The 21,628-nt window shown below is 29.0% G+C and overlaps 1 protein-coding gene across 1 annotated transcript; it reads left to right on the plus strand.

Annotated features, from left to right (window-relative positions):
* Positions 1–1,042: 1,042 nt before the first annotated feature.
* Positions 1,043–12,044, plus strand: LOC107436617 (putative phosphatidate phosphatase). Its single transcript, XM_016048385.4, has 7 exons — positions 1,043–1,209; positions 2,964–3,040; positions 4,675–4,826; positions 5,292–5,602; positions 7,049–7,106; positions 8,522–8,698; positions 11,802–12,044. The coding sequence occupies exons 2-7, from the start codon at positions 2,971–2,973 to the stop codon at positions 11,907–11,909; spliced, it is 876 nt and encodes a 291-aa protein (XP_015903871.1). The 5' UTR covers positions 1,043–1,209; positions 2,964–2,970; the 3' UTR covers positions 11,910–12,044.
* Positions 12,045–21,628: the final 9,584 nt, after the last annotated feature.

Here is a 21,628-nt window from a genome sequence, read left to right on the forward strand (position 1 = left end):
TGAATATGGTGAAATAACAATTAAATAAATAACCATTTTTTCTGAGAAATTTTTAATAGTGCACGTAATAGCTCAGGGCTGCCAAGAATCTTAATTCATGAGTTTATTTTGGTTGATTAAATTATGAGATTAGACCATTGTAATTTACTTATTTTTTAATATTTATTTTTTTTAATTAATATTATTATTACGCTATACCTTAATCATAGTTTTAATTATATTTCTCAGAGATACAAATTTATAAGTTTTAAATATTTCACATTTGTAATTGTAATTCGTAATCTTTGGCAGGTCCCTGAGTGCGGCCTTTACGACAAAAAGTTTAAAAACTTCTTATTTAAATCACAAAGAGATCAAAATTATCGACGGATATTTCGATTCTTATTTTAAAAATACTAGAAAAAAAACTGTAAAAAAAGTCTCTCCTTTTTTCAAGCCAAACTGAAAAATATGCTACAAACTCTTTAATACATGATCATAAAAACGCTAAAAAGTAAATGCAAATTAAAATAAAAATTAATCATAAAATTAAATAATTAATCACAAAAATAAAAATAAGTTAGTTGAAATTATTGAAACAAGCTTCACTCCAATGAATTCTGACATCAGCTTTATAAAGTAAATTATTAACTATTTGCATTGAATTAACTCAAAAATGGGATAAGTTTATTTTATAAAAAATAGTATTAATGTTTCTTTATTTGTTTCTTCGTCTCATTTTTTTAAACTCTCCTTTGATTCCCGAATCCCATTAAACATAAATTTAAAGGTTCGTAAAATTTACTCAAATCATTCACTTCATAAGAACTGATATTGTTTATTCATTTTTATACAAAACATGACAAAACATGAAACTAAGCCTTAAAATGTGACAAATAACCCTTAAAATCGCAGTACATATATTATTGCATTTGCCGTGAAAATTTAACAATAAGCAGAATCGATAAAAGCTTTTTTTTTTCTTGTCATTGAAACACCTGATAGAATAACATAGATTTTACGATGCTATTACTACATACGACGAGTATTTCTCGCAATTTTCTTTTCAAACTGTAAACTATAAACACAATGTGAGTCAGGAAAAAATGTAACAGTCTGAAAGAAAAAAAAAGTGTGAAATATTTTATAACGCTTCGTGTCTTCTAAAATTGCATCAAACAGCAGTTTTGTTTAACTTCAAACTTGTAACGTTTAGGAATATTACTTATGGTGAGTATTCGTATTCATATTATAATAAAATTTAGTTTAAATGATCTCAATAATTATGGGTATTTTCTAAAAATGATCCATAGAAGAGTTTAGTGGAAGGACATATTAAAAATATTTTATTGTCGTCCATAATTAAAGGACTAAGGAAAACATATTTTTATATTTACCTGATATCTCTCTATGTTCTAAAACTGGTTCCATCAAATTTGCTATAATGCTGTTGAAATTGTTCTTCCACTAAGTTCCGTTGATCATAAAATAAATAAAATAATATTACATATAAATATTTCATGTAGGAGCTTAGGGTGAAAACATGTAAAGAATATTTTATGGTCTTCAAATATTGGATATTAGATTAATATCCATGGAAAAAGATATTTCTATATTTACCTGAGATTTCTATACATTCTAAAACTGGTTCTGTCAAATTTACTTTAATGGTATTAAACATGTTCTTCCACTAAGTTCTTCGGTCGATCATTAAATATGTAAAATAACATAAAGTAATACTTCATTGCTGAAGAGCTTATTGGGAAAACATGTTAAGGCTGTTTTTCGAAAGCTCCGCCGGATTATGAAATAATACTTTTTTGCGAATAATATGCTATTTTTATAGCTGCTGTGAGTTTGCAACTGTTACTCACGACTGTTAGGTCAAGCTTAGTCTATCTAATGCCAGAGCTGTCTCCTGCTTACTTTGAAAATGGTGCAAAAAGTCAGTAAGGAGAAAAGCCACAGTTTTGTGAAAATGAAAAGCGTTTGTGATCTAAGTTTTTAATATTCAAAAACTTACTCCAATGTTGCATTACCTGGGTTCATAAAAATTTACAAAAACGGAGAATACGGCCGAGGTTTGGTAATTATTATCTAGGTGGGGAAATGTCTCCAAATTGACGATTTTTAAGAAAGTTTAATAACTTTTTAAATATTTAAGTTATTTGTCTGTTCGTAAAGCACAGATAATTCTTCGCTGCAAGATTATATATATTGTTTGAAATCATGGCATTGATTCAAGTGTAAGGCACTTAATGGCTTTTTTTTATTTTCTTTGGTGGCAGAGCTTAGAAAAACAGCATTTCAAGTTTTTATGGATTACCTTAAAGTTTTGAAAATGCAGTCTTCTTGAATATGTTGAAATGGTTTGACTGATACATTATTAGCATCAGGAATAAAGGGAAAAAATAAAATGAAAATGAGAACAAACAAATGGAAGCTTCTGAAGAGGAATGGGCAGACAGAATTTAAATCGATGAATAATAATTTCGAAAACAAAGAGGAACTAACCTTAATTTTGTTTGTTTTCGTGTTTGTATGGTTTGTTTGGAATAACGAATCTAGCGTGCAATATTTACGCTTCAAGGCAAAATAATTGTTCTAATCGAATTAAATATAACAACTTCGTATTGAAATGAACAATTTTAAAAAATTAAATAATTAAGACTGATCAACTAGTGGATAATGGAAGCCTTGTTTTGCTCAAAAATGAAGGTGGACTTTTTCCAACTTCATTTTTGAAGCTAATGAAAGCTTTTCCTTTGACAAGTTTCGTGCTGCTTTTTAAAAATCCAAAGTTAAAAACTTTTAGCGATTCAAATCTTTTGTAGAAATTGCTTAGTCTGAAAATATTTCCTCATTTTTACTAACATATAAAATTTTTAACCTTTTTCTGTAACTAGTAAATTAAAATTTTTATGTCATATTTTTAAAATTAAACTTCAAGAAGTAGTTTTTGCTTCAGTTTATTTTGCTTTTAGATTTACCATGGATGTTTGTGTGAGGACAAGAAATGTTACGTTGAATGTTTGTATAGACATCATTCTTCTTACAATATGTAAGTTTTTATCCATAACTAACATTTGTTTATATTAAATATTGTTCATAGATTATTGTAACTATTAATAAGGAGTTAGAGTTTCAAAAATATACTCGTTTTTAATTTTTTGAAATCGAAACTCGTGTAGATCATTAAGATGCAGAGATTTTTACATACATGTGGACTAAATAAATTGTTAAGTGAATTAATTAATATATTGAGTGATAAATTAACCAATAAATTTAAGTGGCGTTTTCACAAAACAGCAATTAATTTCACAGATTAAAAAGCAGTTCGCAGATTTCATAACCCTTTAATTTGATCGCCATCATTTTTCAAACCGCCAAGCTAATTGAGAAAATCTCAAATTTTTTTAATTGATTCTGGTATTCTTTAAGTCTAAATGCGTCTAAGCTAATTAAAAATGTGCGAAAATTTACTCAATAAGCCTGAATTTGTATTGGCGTATTGAAATGAACCTGAATTTCAATAGGCGTATTTCAAAAAGCCTATATAACTCATTGAAAATTACTTGAAATGAATCAGGCTAATTGAAAAATCAATGAAAATTCTCTAATTTTCCTAAAACCCATTGTAAATTAGCCAAAAAATTGTATAAAATACCAGACTTTTTTAATTAGCCTAGTGCATTGCAAAATGACGTCAGTCGTTTACGAAGCACCGGATTTTTCAATCAGTTTACGACATAAATAACTTAGCGTAGATTTGAACTTGAAATTTTTTTTATTGTGTTTACAGTTTTTGTATGATTATTTTAGCCTTTAAACAAAATTTTTAAAACTTTTCTTTTTATTCTGTATCATGTAACTGTTCAATATCCTATTTTCAGTATAACGCAATTTGTTGAAAAAAATCCCAAGTGCAACGGAAAACATAATGTTATCTATGTTCAAGTTTAAAAATAGGCGGCTAGTTTGGGTTTAAGTTATCAATATAATAGTTTCTAAGGTATGAAAAAAGTGGAGCTTGCAAATGAAGTTTCATTTGTTATCATAGATTCGTTAGTGTGGCATGGCTCGCAAACCTGCATCGATCGTTGTAACAGCTTTAAAAATTCAGAGTTGCGAAAATAATTTCACATCAGTTTACGAACTATGAAAAAGAATTACGCATATATTTTAGATAATTTTATATATTTTATAAGTGGCTAGGTGGCGCAATTGGTTTGTCGTCGGCCTTCTGAGCCCAAGTCTGCGGGTTTGATCCCCGGCTCAGACACCGGATTTTCGGGATGCAGAAAATCCTCAGCGGCCATGTCGTATGATTATGCGGCATGTAAAAGATCCCTGGAGTGCCTTATTGGCTCTTGGCATTTCCGGCAAAATTAAATTCCTAGTGCACTTTAGCATCCAAATAGAGTCTCGGTGCTGCCATCTAGTGTGGCAGAAACTAGACGTCCAAATTAACATGACCAACGGTATCTCACCCATTGTGGTGGTCCTGAAAGAGTGGATACCACCTCTGGAGAACGCACTAGGTCTGCTCATCGGCAAGACTGATTGTGCATCTCATTGGAAATAAACAAAAATATGTATATATATTATAATATTTAAAGTTTTTCCCCCATGATTTTATTCAAATAAATAAGTGTAAAAATGTAAGTGTAGATATTCAATTTATCAATCTTTCAGTTTCATCATTCTTAGCATTGTTTTCTGACTACTTAAAGCCGTACAAACGAGGATTTTTTTGCGATGATGAAGACATCATGTATCCACCAAAAGAAGAAAGAATTTCAGACGAGCAAAGATGGTATATATCGGTCTTTCCTCCAATAGCAGTGGTAAGAAAAAACTCAAAGTCTCTTTAATTGTCCTGATACTGTTTTTAAATAAATAATCGCAAAAAACTAAAGTGGTAAGATATTACTTTACAAAAAAAAATTCATTCACTTCAAAAATACATAAAAAGCAAAAACAGCCGACATGTTTTAAGCGTTTAAAAAAATAGTCGCCCATTTTCAAGACTCTACCAGACGAGAATAAGAAGAAACAAAGTGATTTGAGGTGTAAAGCATAAAGTTGCCAACGAAAATTGAGAAAATAAAGATGAGAATCAAAACTAGAAAAACAACAGTAGCGAGAGAGAAAGAAAAGATAAAAACAAAACAAGAAAAACCACAGTAGACGAGACGGGCGCATCAGGAAAAAATGCATTTCCACGAGCATTTTATGTATTTTTGAAGTAAATGAAGTTTTAAGTCTGGTTAACACTGATTTTTTACTAAATTTTTCGTTATATTTTCCAGATAATTTTAGTGGAGTTTTACAGACAGTACAGAAGTTCTAATGAGTGTACAGGTGGTGATGTAATTTTTTTTTTTGGATGGAATGTTCCTTACATGTTTCAACGCGTTTATGTATACAGTGGAATATTCTTTTTTGGGATTTTCATGACGGAGATGATAAACAACACCATTAAATTTCTCTACGGAAGACTACGCCCAGCTTTCTTGGCGGTTTGTAGACCTGATTTCAACTGTACTGAAGCTGCATATCCACATTTCTATGTTGAATCTTTTTCTTGTACCAATTCAGATATAGATGAGACTAATATGAGGTAAGTTTAATTCTCATAACGCATTATTAATTTCTACGCAGTTGAAGACATCTTAAATTCACGTTACAATTAAAATTTCAGCTATCCGAATTCTAACCATGCTCTTCAGTCTGCAAAGAAACTTACAACTTTTCTTGGCAAGGAAATTTTTTATTTCTGCACAGAGTCAAAGCATGAAAACTTATCATTTAAATCAAAACTAACGGAAAATATTCATCTATAGCTTTCATGACAGGGATTAACTTTAACGCTAAAACATTTTACAGAAAACTCAAAGATGCTAGAAATTCTAACATTACAGCATAGTTATTTTTATCATTATAACTATGCTAACAGTTATGCTTTTTTCTTCCTTTCACAAAACAAAATAGAGCAATTTCGGAACAAAAACTTCTCAACGAAATCTTCTCAACGAGAAAAAAGATGTAACACAGATTTTAAAAAAATGCATCATTTTGAGAAGAAAAAAAAATTGATCTAATTACAGTACTTTAATGTTTTTGAAAACGTTATTATTTTGAGAACTTTCTTAATTAATTATTTATTTATTTATCAAAATTTAAAAGTACCGACATTCCTGGTTACTTTAACAACTTTACAATTTAAGACATCTTCCAATTCAATAGAATTAACTTTAGAGATTATTTAATTATTGTAAAACTTGTATATAATAGCTAAAAATATTTCACTTCATGTTTACGAGCTTGAAAGTTTTCTAAAATATGAATGTTAAGCACAAAAATATAAATAAATAAACAAGTTTAGGTTAAGTTACCCCTCCTAAATATAGGGTAACTTAAGTCAGCCGTAGGAATTTAATATTTGGCTTGTGATAAGGTGATAAGATGGTAAGAAGCTAAAATAACGTACAGTGCACAAAAGTGAACATCTTGAAAAACTTTTGATCTAATGATTGTATTATCAAGTACTGGAACCCAATGTTTTAGACGAGAGAACAGTCAAAGGAAGTTTAAATCCCTAATGATAGTGTCAGTTTTTTGAGTTTTTATCCATATCTCGAGAGAATCGAATCTGTTATCTGTTAAAGAATCGAATAACTTTAGCACAAAATTATAAAATTTGCTTATTCAAAGATAATTCCACATGGAATTCAGTGCTTTTACAATAATTTTTAATAAACGTAAAAGTAACATAAAATTAGGATTATGTCAAAACAATTACTGTTTCAAATGCGCACGAATGACAAGTTCATTCTGAACGAGCCCCCCTGGAATTGTATGATGACTACTCCGGCCATAGGTTGCTTTGTAATTTTTAATCCTTATGATCCTTATGATGTCCAAATTTTGGTGCTGCAGTACCAAACCAACGGGCTTAGTAATTTTTTTACAATCCCAAACTTATTTTTTACTTAATCTTATAACTAAGCACTATAAAATACTATTAATGTACTATACTATTAATATGTTGTTAATGCATATTTAGATTATCTTTTCCCTCTGGACATGCAGCTTTTGCGGCATATTCTTATATATATGTGGTGGTAAGTTAATCGCATTTATTTATTTATTTTATAAAATTGAAATTAAATATTGATGCGACTCTGTTGTGTAGTTAGCTTCTCAAACCAATATAATTATTGAAAACTAGATGCTTATTGAAAACTTATTAATCACACATGATTTCAATCATAATTTTTCAAAAATTATACTTTATATTAGAACTAACATTGAATTGTTTTCATGTTGAAGAGTTAGATAACAAACTGTGCAAACTTTTTGAAACAAAATGAAATAATTATTCATTTCTTCAAAACTACGACTCTTTTGTTCACACTATGCTTTTAGATGAATATTGATAATTAAAGTGTGTCTTCTTTTAGCAGTTATGAGCTATTAAAGGCTTTTTGGCATTGGTTCCATAGATTTCATTCTGTTCTAGACATCAACATCATTTACAGAGAAAAAAATTCTGATAAAATTACCGTACTGTATAGTAATGACATTTCTAATGATAAAAAAGTAATTAATTAGCATAAAATTTATCATTACTTAAAAAATGAGTAATGATAAAAAAAATAATTGTTTATTAGAAAAGTGAAATACATTCTGCACAGAGAGTTTTTTTCCTTTTTATGGAGAAATGTAGAATGACGAAATATTTCTTTACTTTTTACGAAATTCGTTCTCTTGAAGAAGTGATGATAGTTATTTCGTCACTTTACGAATTGTTCGCTCTGAGCATATACCAGGAAATGGTTTCGTCAAAAACAAAGAAAATTTCGTGTCATTTGAATATTCATTTCTTACAGTGTGTGCTCCTATTGACCAGAAGTACACATTGAATATTTGTGGTATAAAACAGAAACTTGGTGAGTGTATGAATCTTTCCATGCATTAGCAGTCCTCCGTACACTTATAAATAAACAGTAATTTGTCCAGAAACTGTATGAATCATTTATGATAGCCCTGTTTCATACATCTCATACTCCTGTAGAGAGCCGTGATGACTCAGGAGATAGAGCATTCGCCTTCCAATGAGATGAACCCGACTCGAATCCCAGCGATGGCTGGTCGATACGAATTCCGCATCCGGCTTGCACCAACCACAGTGCTGACCTAAAATATATCCACAGTGGTAGAAGAATCATAGGTTAGAGTCCCCTTGCCACCAGGCTAACCATATGAGGTTTTCGTGGTTTTCCTCCCGATGTAACGCAAATGCGGGTTAGTTCCATCAAAAAGTTCTCCACGAAGGCAAATTTCTCCCAATACATGATCCAGGAGTTCCCTTGTTTTCTGGATTGGGTTTAAAATTACAAAGCTGTGGAGATGAACATAAATAGTCTCAAACCCAAAAAATTGTGTCGGCTGTTCAAAATTAAATTAAATACTCCGGTAGAATGCATTCAAATAATTTTCTTTAAAAAAATTATATTTATGATATTTTTAATCCTAGCTCTACTTACAAAAACGGCTGGACATAGAATCAAGTGCTCTGTTAAAGCCTTTAATCCAATTTTTGTTCGTACTCCTGACTATCTTCGTTACACTTTCAAGAATTCAAGATAATAGGCACCATTGGGATGACGTTCTGTGCGGCAATATATTAGGATTCTTTATTTGTGCTTTAATGGTAGTATATCAATTTATTTCTAGATTTGTGAATAAAGTTGATTAAAATTTTTAATTCTTTATTGAAATTTTTAAAACGCATTTAAAATTTAAACTTTACTTATAAATCTATTAGTTGAAGAGTTTATGAAGTAAGCGATGCTACTATAGTTCATAGTATGGTCAGTATATGATTCGTAAACGGTGTTCGTCATTTCTCATATTTCAAAATTACCTAATTAAAAACTGTATTCGCTTCAAAAATATACATACAGGAATTATTTGTCATTTCACATATTTCTATATTGCCTGATTAAAAACTCCATTCGCTTCAAAAATATACATATAGGAAATAATTGTCATTTCACATATTTCTATATTACCTGATTAAAAATTCCATTCGCTTCAAAAATATACATATAGGAAATAATTGTCATTTCACATATTTCCATATTACCTGATTAAAAACTCCATTCGCTTCAAAAATATACATATAGGAAATAACGGTCGACATGTTTAAAGCACTTAAATAATAAGCGTCCGATTTCAAGTCTTGCAAAACGTGTCATTCACGTCTAGCAATTCTTGGATATGGAAATCTATTTTTGAAGTACTTGAAACACGTCGATTGTTATTTCCTATTTGTATATTTTTGAAGCGAATTAATTTTTTAATCAGGTAATATCTTTCAGCTATAGTTTTTTAGGATTATTTATTTAATGTTTTCAAATTATGTCGAAAGTGGCATTGGTTCGTTAAATTGCAATTCAGGATATTTAATCTTTAAATATTAAAAAAATAAAATTGACAAGAACTATTATTTTAACTAACTACTGTTAAGTTAACGCAATCGTAATAAATTGAAACTAAATAAAATATACAGTAAAATTTTAAATATTGAAATTAATAATGGAATAAACTTAACTTTCAAAATTAATGGCTTGAAATTAAAAATTTTACTTTTTAAATTTTTCTAGTGAGAGTGTGGGAACATATGAACAAATAGCTGTGGACTGCAGCTATAGCTGTGGACGACATAGCTGTGTATAGCTGTGGACGACATTTTTTTTCTATTGGAAATTTAAATTCATTATTTCCATAACAAATAGTAGTTTACAATTGTATGAATTTTCAAATAACATCTTGTTTTCCTTTTCGTTTTGATGTTTAACCACCTGATTATTGTAAAGGCTATGAGCATGTCAGATTAACTTTTGAACGTTCTATAGATACACTATTAATTAATTGAACATTTTTCAGGACAACTTTTTATTTTTTAATAATTGAAAAATCCCTTTTAATGTCAGTCATAAAATGTTGGAAATTTCCTTTTGTACTCTTTTTCCCACTTCAAAAGTTTTGAATCAACAATCATAGAATGGCATGAACGAAATAGTATTCAAATGGTCCGATATTATTCGAACAAGTACATTATTGTTCGTAAGGTAACATTTTTCAGGTAATTTTTTTTTAGCTTAACCTGAGTCCTTATTAAAATTAACAACGAACCACAAATCTTCACTACGTAAACAGCACTATAATTAAACGTGTTTAATATAGGTATAAAAACATCATGAAAGTTTTGCTTATATATTTATTGCAGTTGTATCAATATTATTACAAAACTTGAAACTCATCGTCCAGTAAACAAAATTTTGGGTTTTTACTTTTTATTCCAAACGGGGGTTTTCAATTGACAAATGAAAAAAAAATTATGATATTTCCGTGCAAAAGGAAGTGCTGACAGCCAAAAATAAAAGGACAACACTAAATAACTTTTGATCTAATTATCTTCACGTTCTTGGACTCCATCTTAATGGCTCGAGAGGATGATCTCAAATATGTTAGTTAATTAGTGTAGACGATATTTTAAAGTTTAAAATCTGACACAAAAACGTATTTTCTCTGAATAAACATAATTTTTTTTTAAACGAATTCGGATTTCTGATCACCAAGATACTGGGAATAGCCGCAATCTGGGAAATATGGTCTCCATAGTTTGGTCAGGAGAGTGATCCAAACTTTGGACCCCTTAATGTTAATTTTACTTTTTGCATTTTTCTCGAGAACTTTCAAAGTGAATAGAAAAAAATTTTGCGCACTATCTTAAAATTCGTTAATCAAAAGAAAATTCCATGCAAAAAATAATTTTTCGCAAATAATAATTATTTTTTATTATTTTACTTAATAATAGGCGACAAAATTTTGAGTTGTATGGTATGCATTTCTTTAACTATTTTAAATTACATGGTAAAATACAAAATTTCAGCGAAATCAGTTGAATAATTCCTGCGAAGTCAGATTTTAACTATACAACATCTTTAAATTTCGATTTCTCAGAAGCTATTCAACAGATTTCGCTCAAATTTTGCATTTTGTCATGTAAAATTATATGCTTTGAAAGTGTGTAAAAATTTGCATGCATAGCGTTTCAAGAAATTTTCAACTAATATTAAATTAAATAAGAAATAACAACAAATATTTATTAAAATAAATTTTTTGCATGGAATTATATATGGATAAACGAATTTTATAATTGTGTAAAAAAAATTTCAATTCACTTAAAAATTTCCTAAGATATGGCGAAATGCACAAAAAATAAAATTAACATTAAGGGGTCCAAAGTTTGGATTGCTATCCTGACCAAACTATGGGGATCATATTTCCCAAATTACGGATATCTCCAACGATTTGGGAGTCCTAAAGCCGAATCTATTAAAAGAAAAGATATGTTTATCCGAAGAAAGCACATTTTTGTGTCTGATTTCGTAACTTAAAATATCGTCTTCACTAATTAATTAGCCTATTTTAGGTCGCCCTCTAAAACCATTAAAACTGATTCCTAGAGCGTAAAGATCCAATCATTAGATCAAAAGTTATTCAGGGTGGGCCGTGGCTTTTTTGGCACTCAGTACATTTCATTTCAAAAGAAAATATCGTGCACGAAAATATTTCGTTAACGTAATAAACCAAAATGATCGGTAATTAGTGCCGATACCACGTTACCAACTTAGAAAAATTTTAATTAAGCTATAAAAAATTTTTTTTGTGTTTATAATAATTGATGCAAAACCCATTTTATTGTCTGAACCTTCATCTGCAGTAATTTACTTTTCTCTTTTTAGATTTTTACCCAAACAGACTTGTTCAAGCCTAATTCTCCAACTTCAAAAGAAGTTTCCTCTCAAAATCTTCAACTAGCAGAAACAGCTATTTCTAAAAGCTGTCCATAGGACTGATACCATTGTGTCGATATTCTCTGCATAGATGATCTTGTAAATAATTCAAATGCTTATGTGATAAGAAAGTGTGTAACTTCGTATTTTATTTATTTATAAATATAAAAAAATTGGTTGCAAATTCTTAAATAAGACTTTTCTTTTTTTCTGTCTGGCGTGGGACAAAAGCTCGCTGGCCTCACGTAGCTGTGGATTTAGGGTTGCTAATAATCATGCTTCCAAACAGACTAAGTACAAATTGTTATTTGAACTTAGCAGTATTTACTCCGTATGAAGTTTGATTGAAAAAAATCTTAGCAACTTGTCTTTTTATTACTCTCCAGATGAAAAAATAAATTAATTAATAAATCATTTTTAAAGCTTTAAAAACTTTTTTTAAATATTTTTTTTATTAATATTAGTCATTTGAAAAGTGCTACACAAAAAAAAAAATTTGATAAAATAGTCGTATAGTAGTAATGACATTTCTGACTTAAAAGAATCTGATTCTGGATAATAAAATTTTCTAGGTTATAAAATTATTTAAACTCTGGTATTTAAACCATTAATTTGTAAAGTTTTCTGTTCATATGATAACAGTTTACTGAAAATTCTGGTTTTCAAAATTATTATTTTTATTACCACACATTTAGAAAAAATACAAAACTAAAAAAGGAAAATTATCGAATAAATAGGTTTTAATGTCATGCTTTAAGGTACTATCATAAAACTACCAAATTTTCTCACATATTATGAAACACTATTTTATTGTTAATTTTACGAAAGCTCTTCGGTAGAAATTTCTATTATTTTTGGTGTTCCTATATAGACATAAATACGGTAAATTTTACCATATTCTGGTACTTTTACCATACTCTTTTTCTCAGTGTATTCAGTATCTTTACTGCCTTTTATATTACAATTTATTTAAGTAATTTAGAAATTTTAATCACTAAGTGGAATAAAAATACTATATAGTACATAACTGAAAAATATATTAAGGGTATAAGAAAAAAACGTTAAGCAATAATCAAAAAAAAGAACATTCTTTTATCTAAATACATGCTTTAGTACTTTAAAACAATTATTACTTAAAAATTTATAAGCTAAGTAAATAATTCATTGACTGAAAAGTTTAATATTTTAAATATTTAAAAAGTAAACTAGTATAACTTCGTTTTTTAATTTTTAATTTTTCCGCAGAATTTGATGAACATCTAGGAAACGGCTTCTGACGCTTGTCTTAACGCATATGCATTATTAGAAATTTATCGAAAAAAACGGTAAATAACAATCTATGTAATTGTTATTTTACTATTTTTAAACAAAACAGTCGATTAACCATAAATAAGGTGGTAATCAAACTGTTAACTGTGATAAAAACCATTTATTTATTGCTTTCACTTCAGGCGGTTAAATAACCAGAATTTAAAATGTACATTCACTGTTATCAATAATGTCAAAAAATATTCCACTCCGTTTAATTTTTTCCTTGCAAAAACTTGTTACGTTTTGGAGAAAGTTGCTCAAACATTTCTATAGTAGAACTTTTTACCATTCCTACAATTGAGAGCTAAGTAATTCAGCATGTAATCTGTGGTCAGTATACAGTACAATATTTCCCTAGTATATTTATCCTAGCATTCAGTATGCAATATTTCCCTTCTCGAAAACTTGCTATTAAAATATTAAAATCAACATTCGCTATTATCAATAATGACGAAAGATATTGCACTTTGTTTAATTTTTTTCCTGAAAAAACCTGTCATGCATTGGAAAATGTAATTCAGACAATCCTATCGTAAATATTTCTACCTTTCATTAAGTAGAGAGTAATTCATAAAGAAAAATTGAAGAAGAGCGTAATTCAGTTATATATGTAGGTAAAAGCATTCAACTCTAGATATATATAATAATTCAAAATAGTTGCTCGAAATAAAGAAGTATATGGGTGATTCTGATGAAATATGACAATTCACAGTCTCTTGCTCCGAGATCTAATGCTATACTAATAAAAGATCTTTTTTTAAAAAATTAATAAATAATATTGCTGTTAGCATTTTAAAATGACTTTGCACTAGCATTGATTGCTTTGTATAGTTAAAAAATTTAATTGAATGCTAAAATGTCTTTTTCCTGGTATGTCACAAGCAATATTTCCAATAATATTTAGCTTCAAAACTTCCTATATATTTTTCAATATCAAATTTTTTTTATCTCAACCGTTGTAAGCATTTCTAGAGTATATGCAGAGGGTATTATTTCCAAAAACTATGTCAAAAATAATTTTTTCTGTCAATAATTTGTTTGTCACATGAAAATCTGTCATTTTCCTGGCCACTTATTTTTAGTAATTTGTAACCAAATTTGCAGTGATTGCTCTAGCAATCAATATCTTAGGTTAAGAGATTGATTAGAATACCATCCTATCAGAACATGTCTAATTGCAGGAATAAAGAACCAACTTTCTGAGTCAAAATGTATTTCAAAAAATTTCACAAGGTGCGTAGGTTTTTATGTTGTCATTTTCCTGTCCTCTTGAAATCATTAATAACATAAACTATTTACATTTACCTTAATTAGTTCAAGAAATCCTGGTGTTTTCTGCGGAATGTAAAAATCTTAGGCCAAAATGTTAAATTAAAGGACTGTTAAATGCTGTAAAATGGCAAGATTGTCATTTTCCTGGCTTATAAATTCCAGGTCATTAACACAGTTATAAGAAAATTTTTCAAGCACTATAATGTAAAGAGGGAAAGCAAATATGAAACTAATATCCAGTTGATGAAAGATTGTAATATGCTCGTATGTAATTAAAGTTATTTATTTATTTAATGATTGATTATTATACACAATTTTATGCTGTACATATCAGCAACAAGAACATTCCTGATTCTTTCTACAGTGGATAAAAGAATTAAATTAAACAAATCATGGTCCATGAAACGCAAAGGAGTTAGGTTATTTTTTTTTAAACGCAGATAGTTAAAAACACAAAGGATAAACTAAGAACATCCCTGTACAATTTAATTCTGTCATAGTCTTTAAGTATAAATTAAGGAATGTAATAAAGTTTAAAAATTAAAGGACTTAAATATTTTAAATTTAAATAATATTATTAAAAAATTTCCGTTGTAAATTATTATAAAATAAATTTTAATATACATTTTTATAAAATTAATTAAAAAGTTCCTTAGATTATCATTTTCATTGTAGGAGAAGTTTTTGAAGTCGTTTGTAAAGATATTAAAGTTAACTTTATTATTCGTACTGGCAAACAGACTGCTAATCACTTTAGGTGGCCCGGGAAAAAAGATTGTGTCAAAATTTCTTAGAATATCACAAATTCAAAAATGTCTGCTCCTTACCCAATATCTTCCAGGCATTTTGCTTCCTCTAAAAGCTTCAGGATTAATATAATTTGACAATTTTTTTTTGTTTTCTTTGTTTTAACTGCTTCTTTGCGAATTAAAGTGACGCAAAATTAAAAAATATCTCATTGTGTGTGTTACTCTCTCACTTTCATTATACTTAACTAATTTGTTGAAATTGTTCACAATTATTTCTGGAATTTATTTACATAAAAAGTTAAAATTAACTTCTCAACTTTGTCTTTTTCGAGTTTCTTAAGTTGAGTTACTTACTATTAGCTTAAAATGACTTCTGAGCTAATATTTCATTTTCCTGGCCTTCTAGTCATTTTCCTGCATTCAAAATTTAGTGAACTTCAATTTCATTTTTTTTTCTTGAGCAAATGTCAATAACCTACACTGCTGTCTGTAAGATATTAATAAATGTAACTAAATAAATATACAAAAAAAATTTAGATTCTTTTGAAGACTTTAAATTTGAAGAAATATTTTTTTTTTCCGAATTGTCATGTTTCTAAAGAATCACCCATATATGCCTATTACATTTTTAGTCATCATTTTATTACTATTTTTACATAAAATATGAATATTCGTTAATGACGAAAAGCTCGCTACAACGACTATTACATATTCATTACATTTTTTATTTTATAACCGTCGTTGAACCGCAGACCCAATGTTGAGTTTGCAACTATCAATTTTCAATACCACAGCCTTGTAATTTTGATCTCCATCCAGAAAATAAGATAATTCCTTGATTAAGTATTGGGAGAAATTTGCCTGCGTGGTGAATTTTTTAATGGAACGAACCTGCATTTTCGTTACATGGAGAGAAAAACCACGAAAATCTTTATTTGACATGACCGTAGGAAAACCCTATGATCCACCTACTACGGAGGATATTTTTACGACAGCACTGTGGTTGGAACAAGCCAGGTGCGGAATTCGTTTCTAACAGGCCTCGCTGCGATTCGAGTCCGGGACCCTTCATTGGGAAGAGTGTTGTTATGCAATTTTAACTTTATAACCGTTGTTGAACAGCCGATTCAAGTTTGAGTTTACGGCTTCTAATGTTCTGTTGTTATGCATTGTTGTAATAATGGACTTCTTTACTCTATTTTTATTTCCTTGTGCATGAGCGTCTGTTGAATTATTATTATTATTCATTTTTAAACGCATGCTAAAAGAAACACAAACCAACTTAAAAATTTAGACTCTCCTTTCCACTCTCATGTCATCATCATTCAAAACCTTTTACCTTTATGCAAATCCCTACCATTCTCAAGCGGGCATTCTTTTCCCAGAATAACCGCCAGTCATATTTTGTTTTCTATTAATCATTGAGTGGTAAAGCGCCACATGCAGACGATAGAAAATCTTCTCTGAGAACGCTTTTTATTTTTTCGCCAATTTCATTGGCATCATGGCGAGAAAAGAGAGGACTGCCAGTGAAGTTGTCACATTACTTCTTTCGAAATTAATGATCCATCGCTAGAAGAAGGTTCTATTCAGTAAAAAGATGGTGGCGAAACTCAACACCCGCTTCGTATTCTTTTCTAAGGGACGAGAGGTACGTGCATTATCGTCTGATAGTATTCAGAAGAAGAATTTGGCCTCATCAATCGTCCAAGAGACTCGAGTGCCTTGCCCCGGAAGAATGCTCTCATGCATTGCAAGAGGTAATAGAGAAAAAAAAAGCACCAACATTGTTGTTTACTGTCGGTGGTACTGACTGCCAGCTTTAATTAATTACCAGGCTAATGAATAAAGTCTTGATTTTTATTCCAGGTAACAATAGCAAATTTACAATTTTTATTTGAAGTAAGAATAGCGAAATTTGCCTCCCAAAAAATGACATTTGGTAAATAATGCAGATCTTCAATATCAGTTATTTTATAGAGTCAGCAATAATTCTTCTTTAGTAAGGTGAAAATATGATCTAAGGCAGCGTTTCTCAATTTTTTTTTGCAGCTATGGTCTCCTAAACAATAGAACTTGAATAAAGTTCATTACAAGGTGTGAATATGTTGACTAGAAAAGAAGAAAAAACTACTTATTAATTTTGAAGTAATTAATGTGAAGAATTTAAGTTTTTAATTGTTTCATCAATAACAGCTTTAAAAATACGTTTTATGTAAGATAGTTAAAATAGCAAGTCTGAATCGACTTTTAGTCTAGTGGGGTTTGGTATATGGATTAATAAATTTGAATAAAATAAGTTGAATTATGGTTTTTGAAAAAGAACTGTTATAAACAGGGAGAATAAATATTGGAGAAAAATGATTTTTAATTTTTGAATTTGGTAATTTTACTTTGAATTTTAAAGTTCTATAAGAAATATTTATGCAATTTCTATAAATGCATATCCTTTTAGTGATTTATTCAATATATTGTTATTGACAAAAATAATTTTTTTCTTTAAATTCGCCATTTCTTTTTTATTGACAATTTGCTTAAATAATTAATAAAAAAAACTAAATATTAAATAAAAAGTCAGTTATTGGTTGTAAACAAACTTTTTACAAGTTTTAAATATCATTATTGGTTAAAAAGAAAAGTGTCCTAACTCAGGAACCCAAGGCCTCCATGGAACACATTTTGGGAATTGCTGCTCCAAGGATTATGCTTGGTGCATAGCATGCATTAAAAATCTTTGGATCATAAAAGATTTTAAAAATACTATCATTTGTCATGTGAGCTGTTAAGTAACTGGTGGCACTGTTATTGATAATCTGTTCTTTTAAATTGCCATTTGATCATTTTTGAGAAATGAGAGAAGTAATTAAGAAATTTTTTAATTTTCTCTTTACAAATCCAAGTCATTTTGATAAATTAACTTATTTTGATACGTCAATGTTCTAAGAAAAATAATTTTGAAAAAGTGACTGTTTGAAAAGTTTCATGAAGATGGGAGATTTTAAAAATACTATCGTTTGTAGTGTGAGGTGTTTGCATCCATAGCTAGAACAATTGTACATAATTATGAACAACACTTCAAACAATATGTTTAAAATTGCACATAATTGTTCGATAAATTTACGCTGGTTTATTACTGCAAACTGAAACAGATATTTAAACCCAAAACAAGCATACTAAGCAGCGTTTGCTTAGTTGCAAAAAACGTTGCTAAGACACGCGTCTGGGTTACAAATACGCATTAAACAGATTTTGAATTGCGAGTTGAAGAGAAGTTTCCATGCCATGTATATTTACCATCTGAAAATCCTGCTGTGTTAAAACAAAAAGCATAAATGTCAAAACCAAATGTAGGTATGTCACTAACAGTGGATAAATTTAGACAGTTTTATCCGTCTTGGAAAAAAATTTGAATACTGTTCAACTAAAATGATATTTTTCAACCTGGGTGAACAGAGCAGTCTTGCGGAGCCAGTAAAGAACTTTCCCTCAAACCAGTTTCAGAAAACCTAATTTCAAAGAAGAATTGTAAAAAAATTTCTGTTGGTGCTTTGCAGAAAATCAACAACAAATGGTGTAATGTGAAAAACAAAAGCGTACCAAAGAGTCCAAGTTCATTCGATGAAACTGGTGTCATCTGGATGCTGAATCAGTTCACTCAGAAACTTCATCAAGTTCAATCAGAAACTTATACAGAATTTTAAATTTGTGTTACAATGAGTCTATAAGTGGAAAATTTATTGGTAAATAAACAAATATCCTATGAATTCAAAATGCAATCTCAACAGTTTTGTTTATTAATGAAATCCGATGACGAGTTAAGTTTCTTCCGAGTCTATATTAAGGAAAACAAAGACGAGTCTGCTGTAAATAAATTAATTCCAACAGGAATTCAAAATGCAATCTCAACAGTTTTGCTTATTAATGAAATCCGATGACGAGTAAAGTTTCTTCCGAATCAAGGAAAACAAAGACGAGTCTGCTGTAAATAAATTAATTTCAAGAGGAATTCAAAATGCAATCTCAACAGTTTTGTTTATTAATAAAATCCGATGACGAGTAAAGTTTCTTCCGAATCAAGGAAAACAAAGACGAGTCTGCTGTAAATAAATTAATTTCAAGAAGAATTCAAAATGCAATCTCACCAGTTTTGTTTATTAATACAATCTGATGACGACTAAAGTTTATTTTGAGCCTATAGTGAGAAAAAAACTGCCCCAAATCTGCATGTACCAACCTGCATGTAAAGTTAACATTATTGACTTATTTATTCACATAATTCGTGGATCAAGACTATTCTTAATTGATAAAATTGTAATTAGTGAAGAATAAATGTATATTTACCAAATTTCTGAGTTTATAAAAATTTTGTGCCCTGCATTTCTATTTATTTAGTACATATTTATCCATTTAAATGTTATTATTTCGAAAATTACGATTAACAACATACGGTTTTTTTAATATGTTTTTTCTGTAATAAAAATCACCTCAATTCGCTAATAATTTTTCATATTGTTATAAAAAAAGTTCAGGATATCAAGTGAATAATCGAAATTTTTATGTATAAAAGATATAGAAAACTAGTATAGTTGCAAAACATTTATTTGAGGTCTAAATCAGTTTTTCAATTATTTAGAAATTTTTTTGATCGACCATGCTCTTTATGTTTACAGACTTCTGAAATTTTGCTTATGAACGAAAGTATTATTTCGGAATTGTTATTTATTATTTTAAATAACTATTATTGATAAATTTATACCTTAATGACGTTTTGCAATACAAGAAGAATCAAACTGTAAGCCAGTATCTAAGTGGAATCTCTGACGAGGTAATGTCAAAAATTATCAGGATTGTTAAATTCTAAATGTTTCAATAAATTTCAAAGAAATTATAGAGCTTACGTCATTAAGAAAATATAGGGTAAAAAAATTATCTCGTTTAATTGAGTGGGGTTTTATAATGTACGATAAAATTTGATAATTTTATCATGATCACTGTCGGGATCATCTCTTTCCCAACCGTGTTTTATGTCCTTTCGGTAAGGGGCAGTATTTGTAGAGGTTGTTTTGACTTCCAATAGATGAATTTCTGCTTGGTGTAAGCTAAATTGCGTAAGTATCTCAATGATCAGATAACGATACTGCATATCAATATATTGTAATTTCCCATCGTACTTTTTCTTCCAAATCTTCATTTGATAATTTAAAATATGACGAACGCATTTTTTCACAAAAACACGACGCAAAAATTAAATTTAAAAGAACTAAGTATTCCGAGTATATATATATAAAAAAAAAAAAACAGGAACGTTAAAAACAGAAATAGTCACGCCCATGCTTTGATGCGTCAGAAGAGGACCTCAAGACTTCCGTTAGGTTCTTTTTTTATGATAAATAATGAATCTAACGTAAAAAAAAAAAAATTACATTTTTAAAAATCACGTTTTTGTAGTGGAAAATGATAATTAAAAAGTAAAAATTTGAAAAACGAAAAACGTGGGGCGCATGAAATACATCACAGTAATGTATTAGTGTGCGTATGTGTGCTCATGAGAATATGTGCATGTATATCTGTAATTGTATCTGAATATGGATGTGTATGTGGAATATGTTTGTGTATATGCATGTGTATGTGCATGTGTATGAGTAAGAAAATGTGTATATGTACTGGTATGTATTTCGTGCTCCCCACGTTTTTCGTTTTTCAAATTTTTATTTTTTAATTAGTATTCTCCACTACAAAAACGTGGTTTTTAAAAATATTATTTTTTATTTTGAATATTTTTTTTTTGTACTCACTTCCAAAATCTCAATTTTTTCACTCTCTGTACACAAAACTTTTCAACTGCCATGTGACACTAATTTGAAATAATCAAATCAACAACAAAAGACAATCGCGAAAATATTAATTTTTCTTCAATTTTAATTTTGTTTTACTTTGTATGTATTCTTTCTCTTCATTTTCATGCATTATCATCCAATTCTGAACTATGTGCCAAATTTGAAGTCTGTAGCTAGTCGGGAAGTTAGTTTAAAATCGATTACAAAATTCCACTCAAACAGACATACACGAAGGCAAGTTAATATAAACGTGGTAAAAAATAATGGTATGACATAGTTTTCCATTGCTGTCGGTTCATTTTTATTGGTCTGAAATACAGATGATGGGATCCAGTTTTCCCACATTGATTTCCATAATGTTTTGATTCTCACCAGCTTAATAAAAGTCATGTAAGTATAGTTTTCTTATTAACAATTTTGTATCCCTAATTTAAAGATATTTAACTCCACTACTATTATTACGTTTTTGATTTTGTTTGTTTTCTTAATTAAGAGTTTAAAACTTAAAAAGTTGCTTGTTATTAATATTATTGTCATTATTATAACGTAATTCTACGCTACATTTTAGACAAAATTGCTTAAACCCGTGTCTAACCTTAGTAACTGT

The sequence above is a fragment of the Parasteatoda tepidariorum genome, chromosome 9 (genome assembly GCF_982258835.1).
Source record: "Parasteatoda tepidariorum strain Cologne lab strain chromosome 9, Ptep-v5.0, whole genome shotgun sequence".
NCBI classification, from domain to species: domain Eukaryota; kingdom Metazoa; phylum Arthropoda; class Arachnida; order Araneae; family Theridiidae; genus Parasteatoda; species Parasteatoda tepidariorum.

Excerpts from the sequence above, each read along its gene's own strand:
- LOC107436617 (XM_016048385.4), top strand. The coding sequence starts at position 2,971 with ATGGATGTTTGTGTGAGGACAAGAAATGTTACGTTGAATGTTTGTATA. Across the intron at positions 5,603-7,048 it reads ATAGATGAGACTAATATGAG|ATTATCTTTTCCCTCTGGAC; the intron begins GTAAGTTTAATT and ends ATGCATATTTAG. Across the intron at positions 8,699-11,801 it reads TCTTTATTTGTGCTTTAATG|ATTTTTACCCAAACAGACTT; the intron begins GTAGTATATCAA and ends TTCTCTTTTTAG.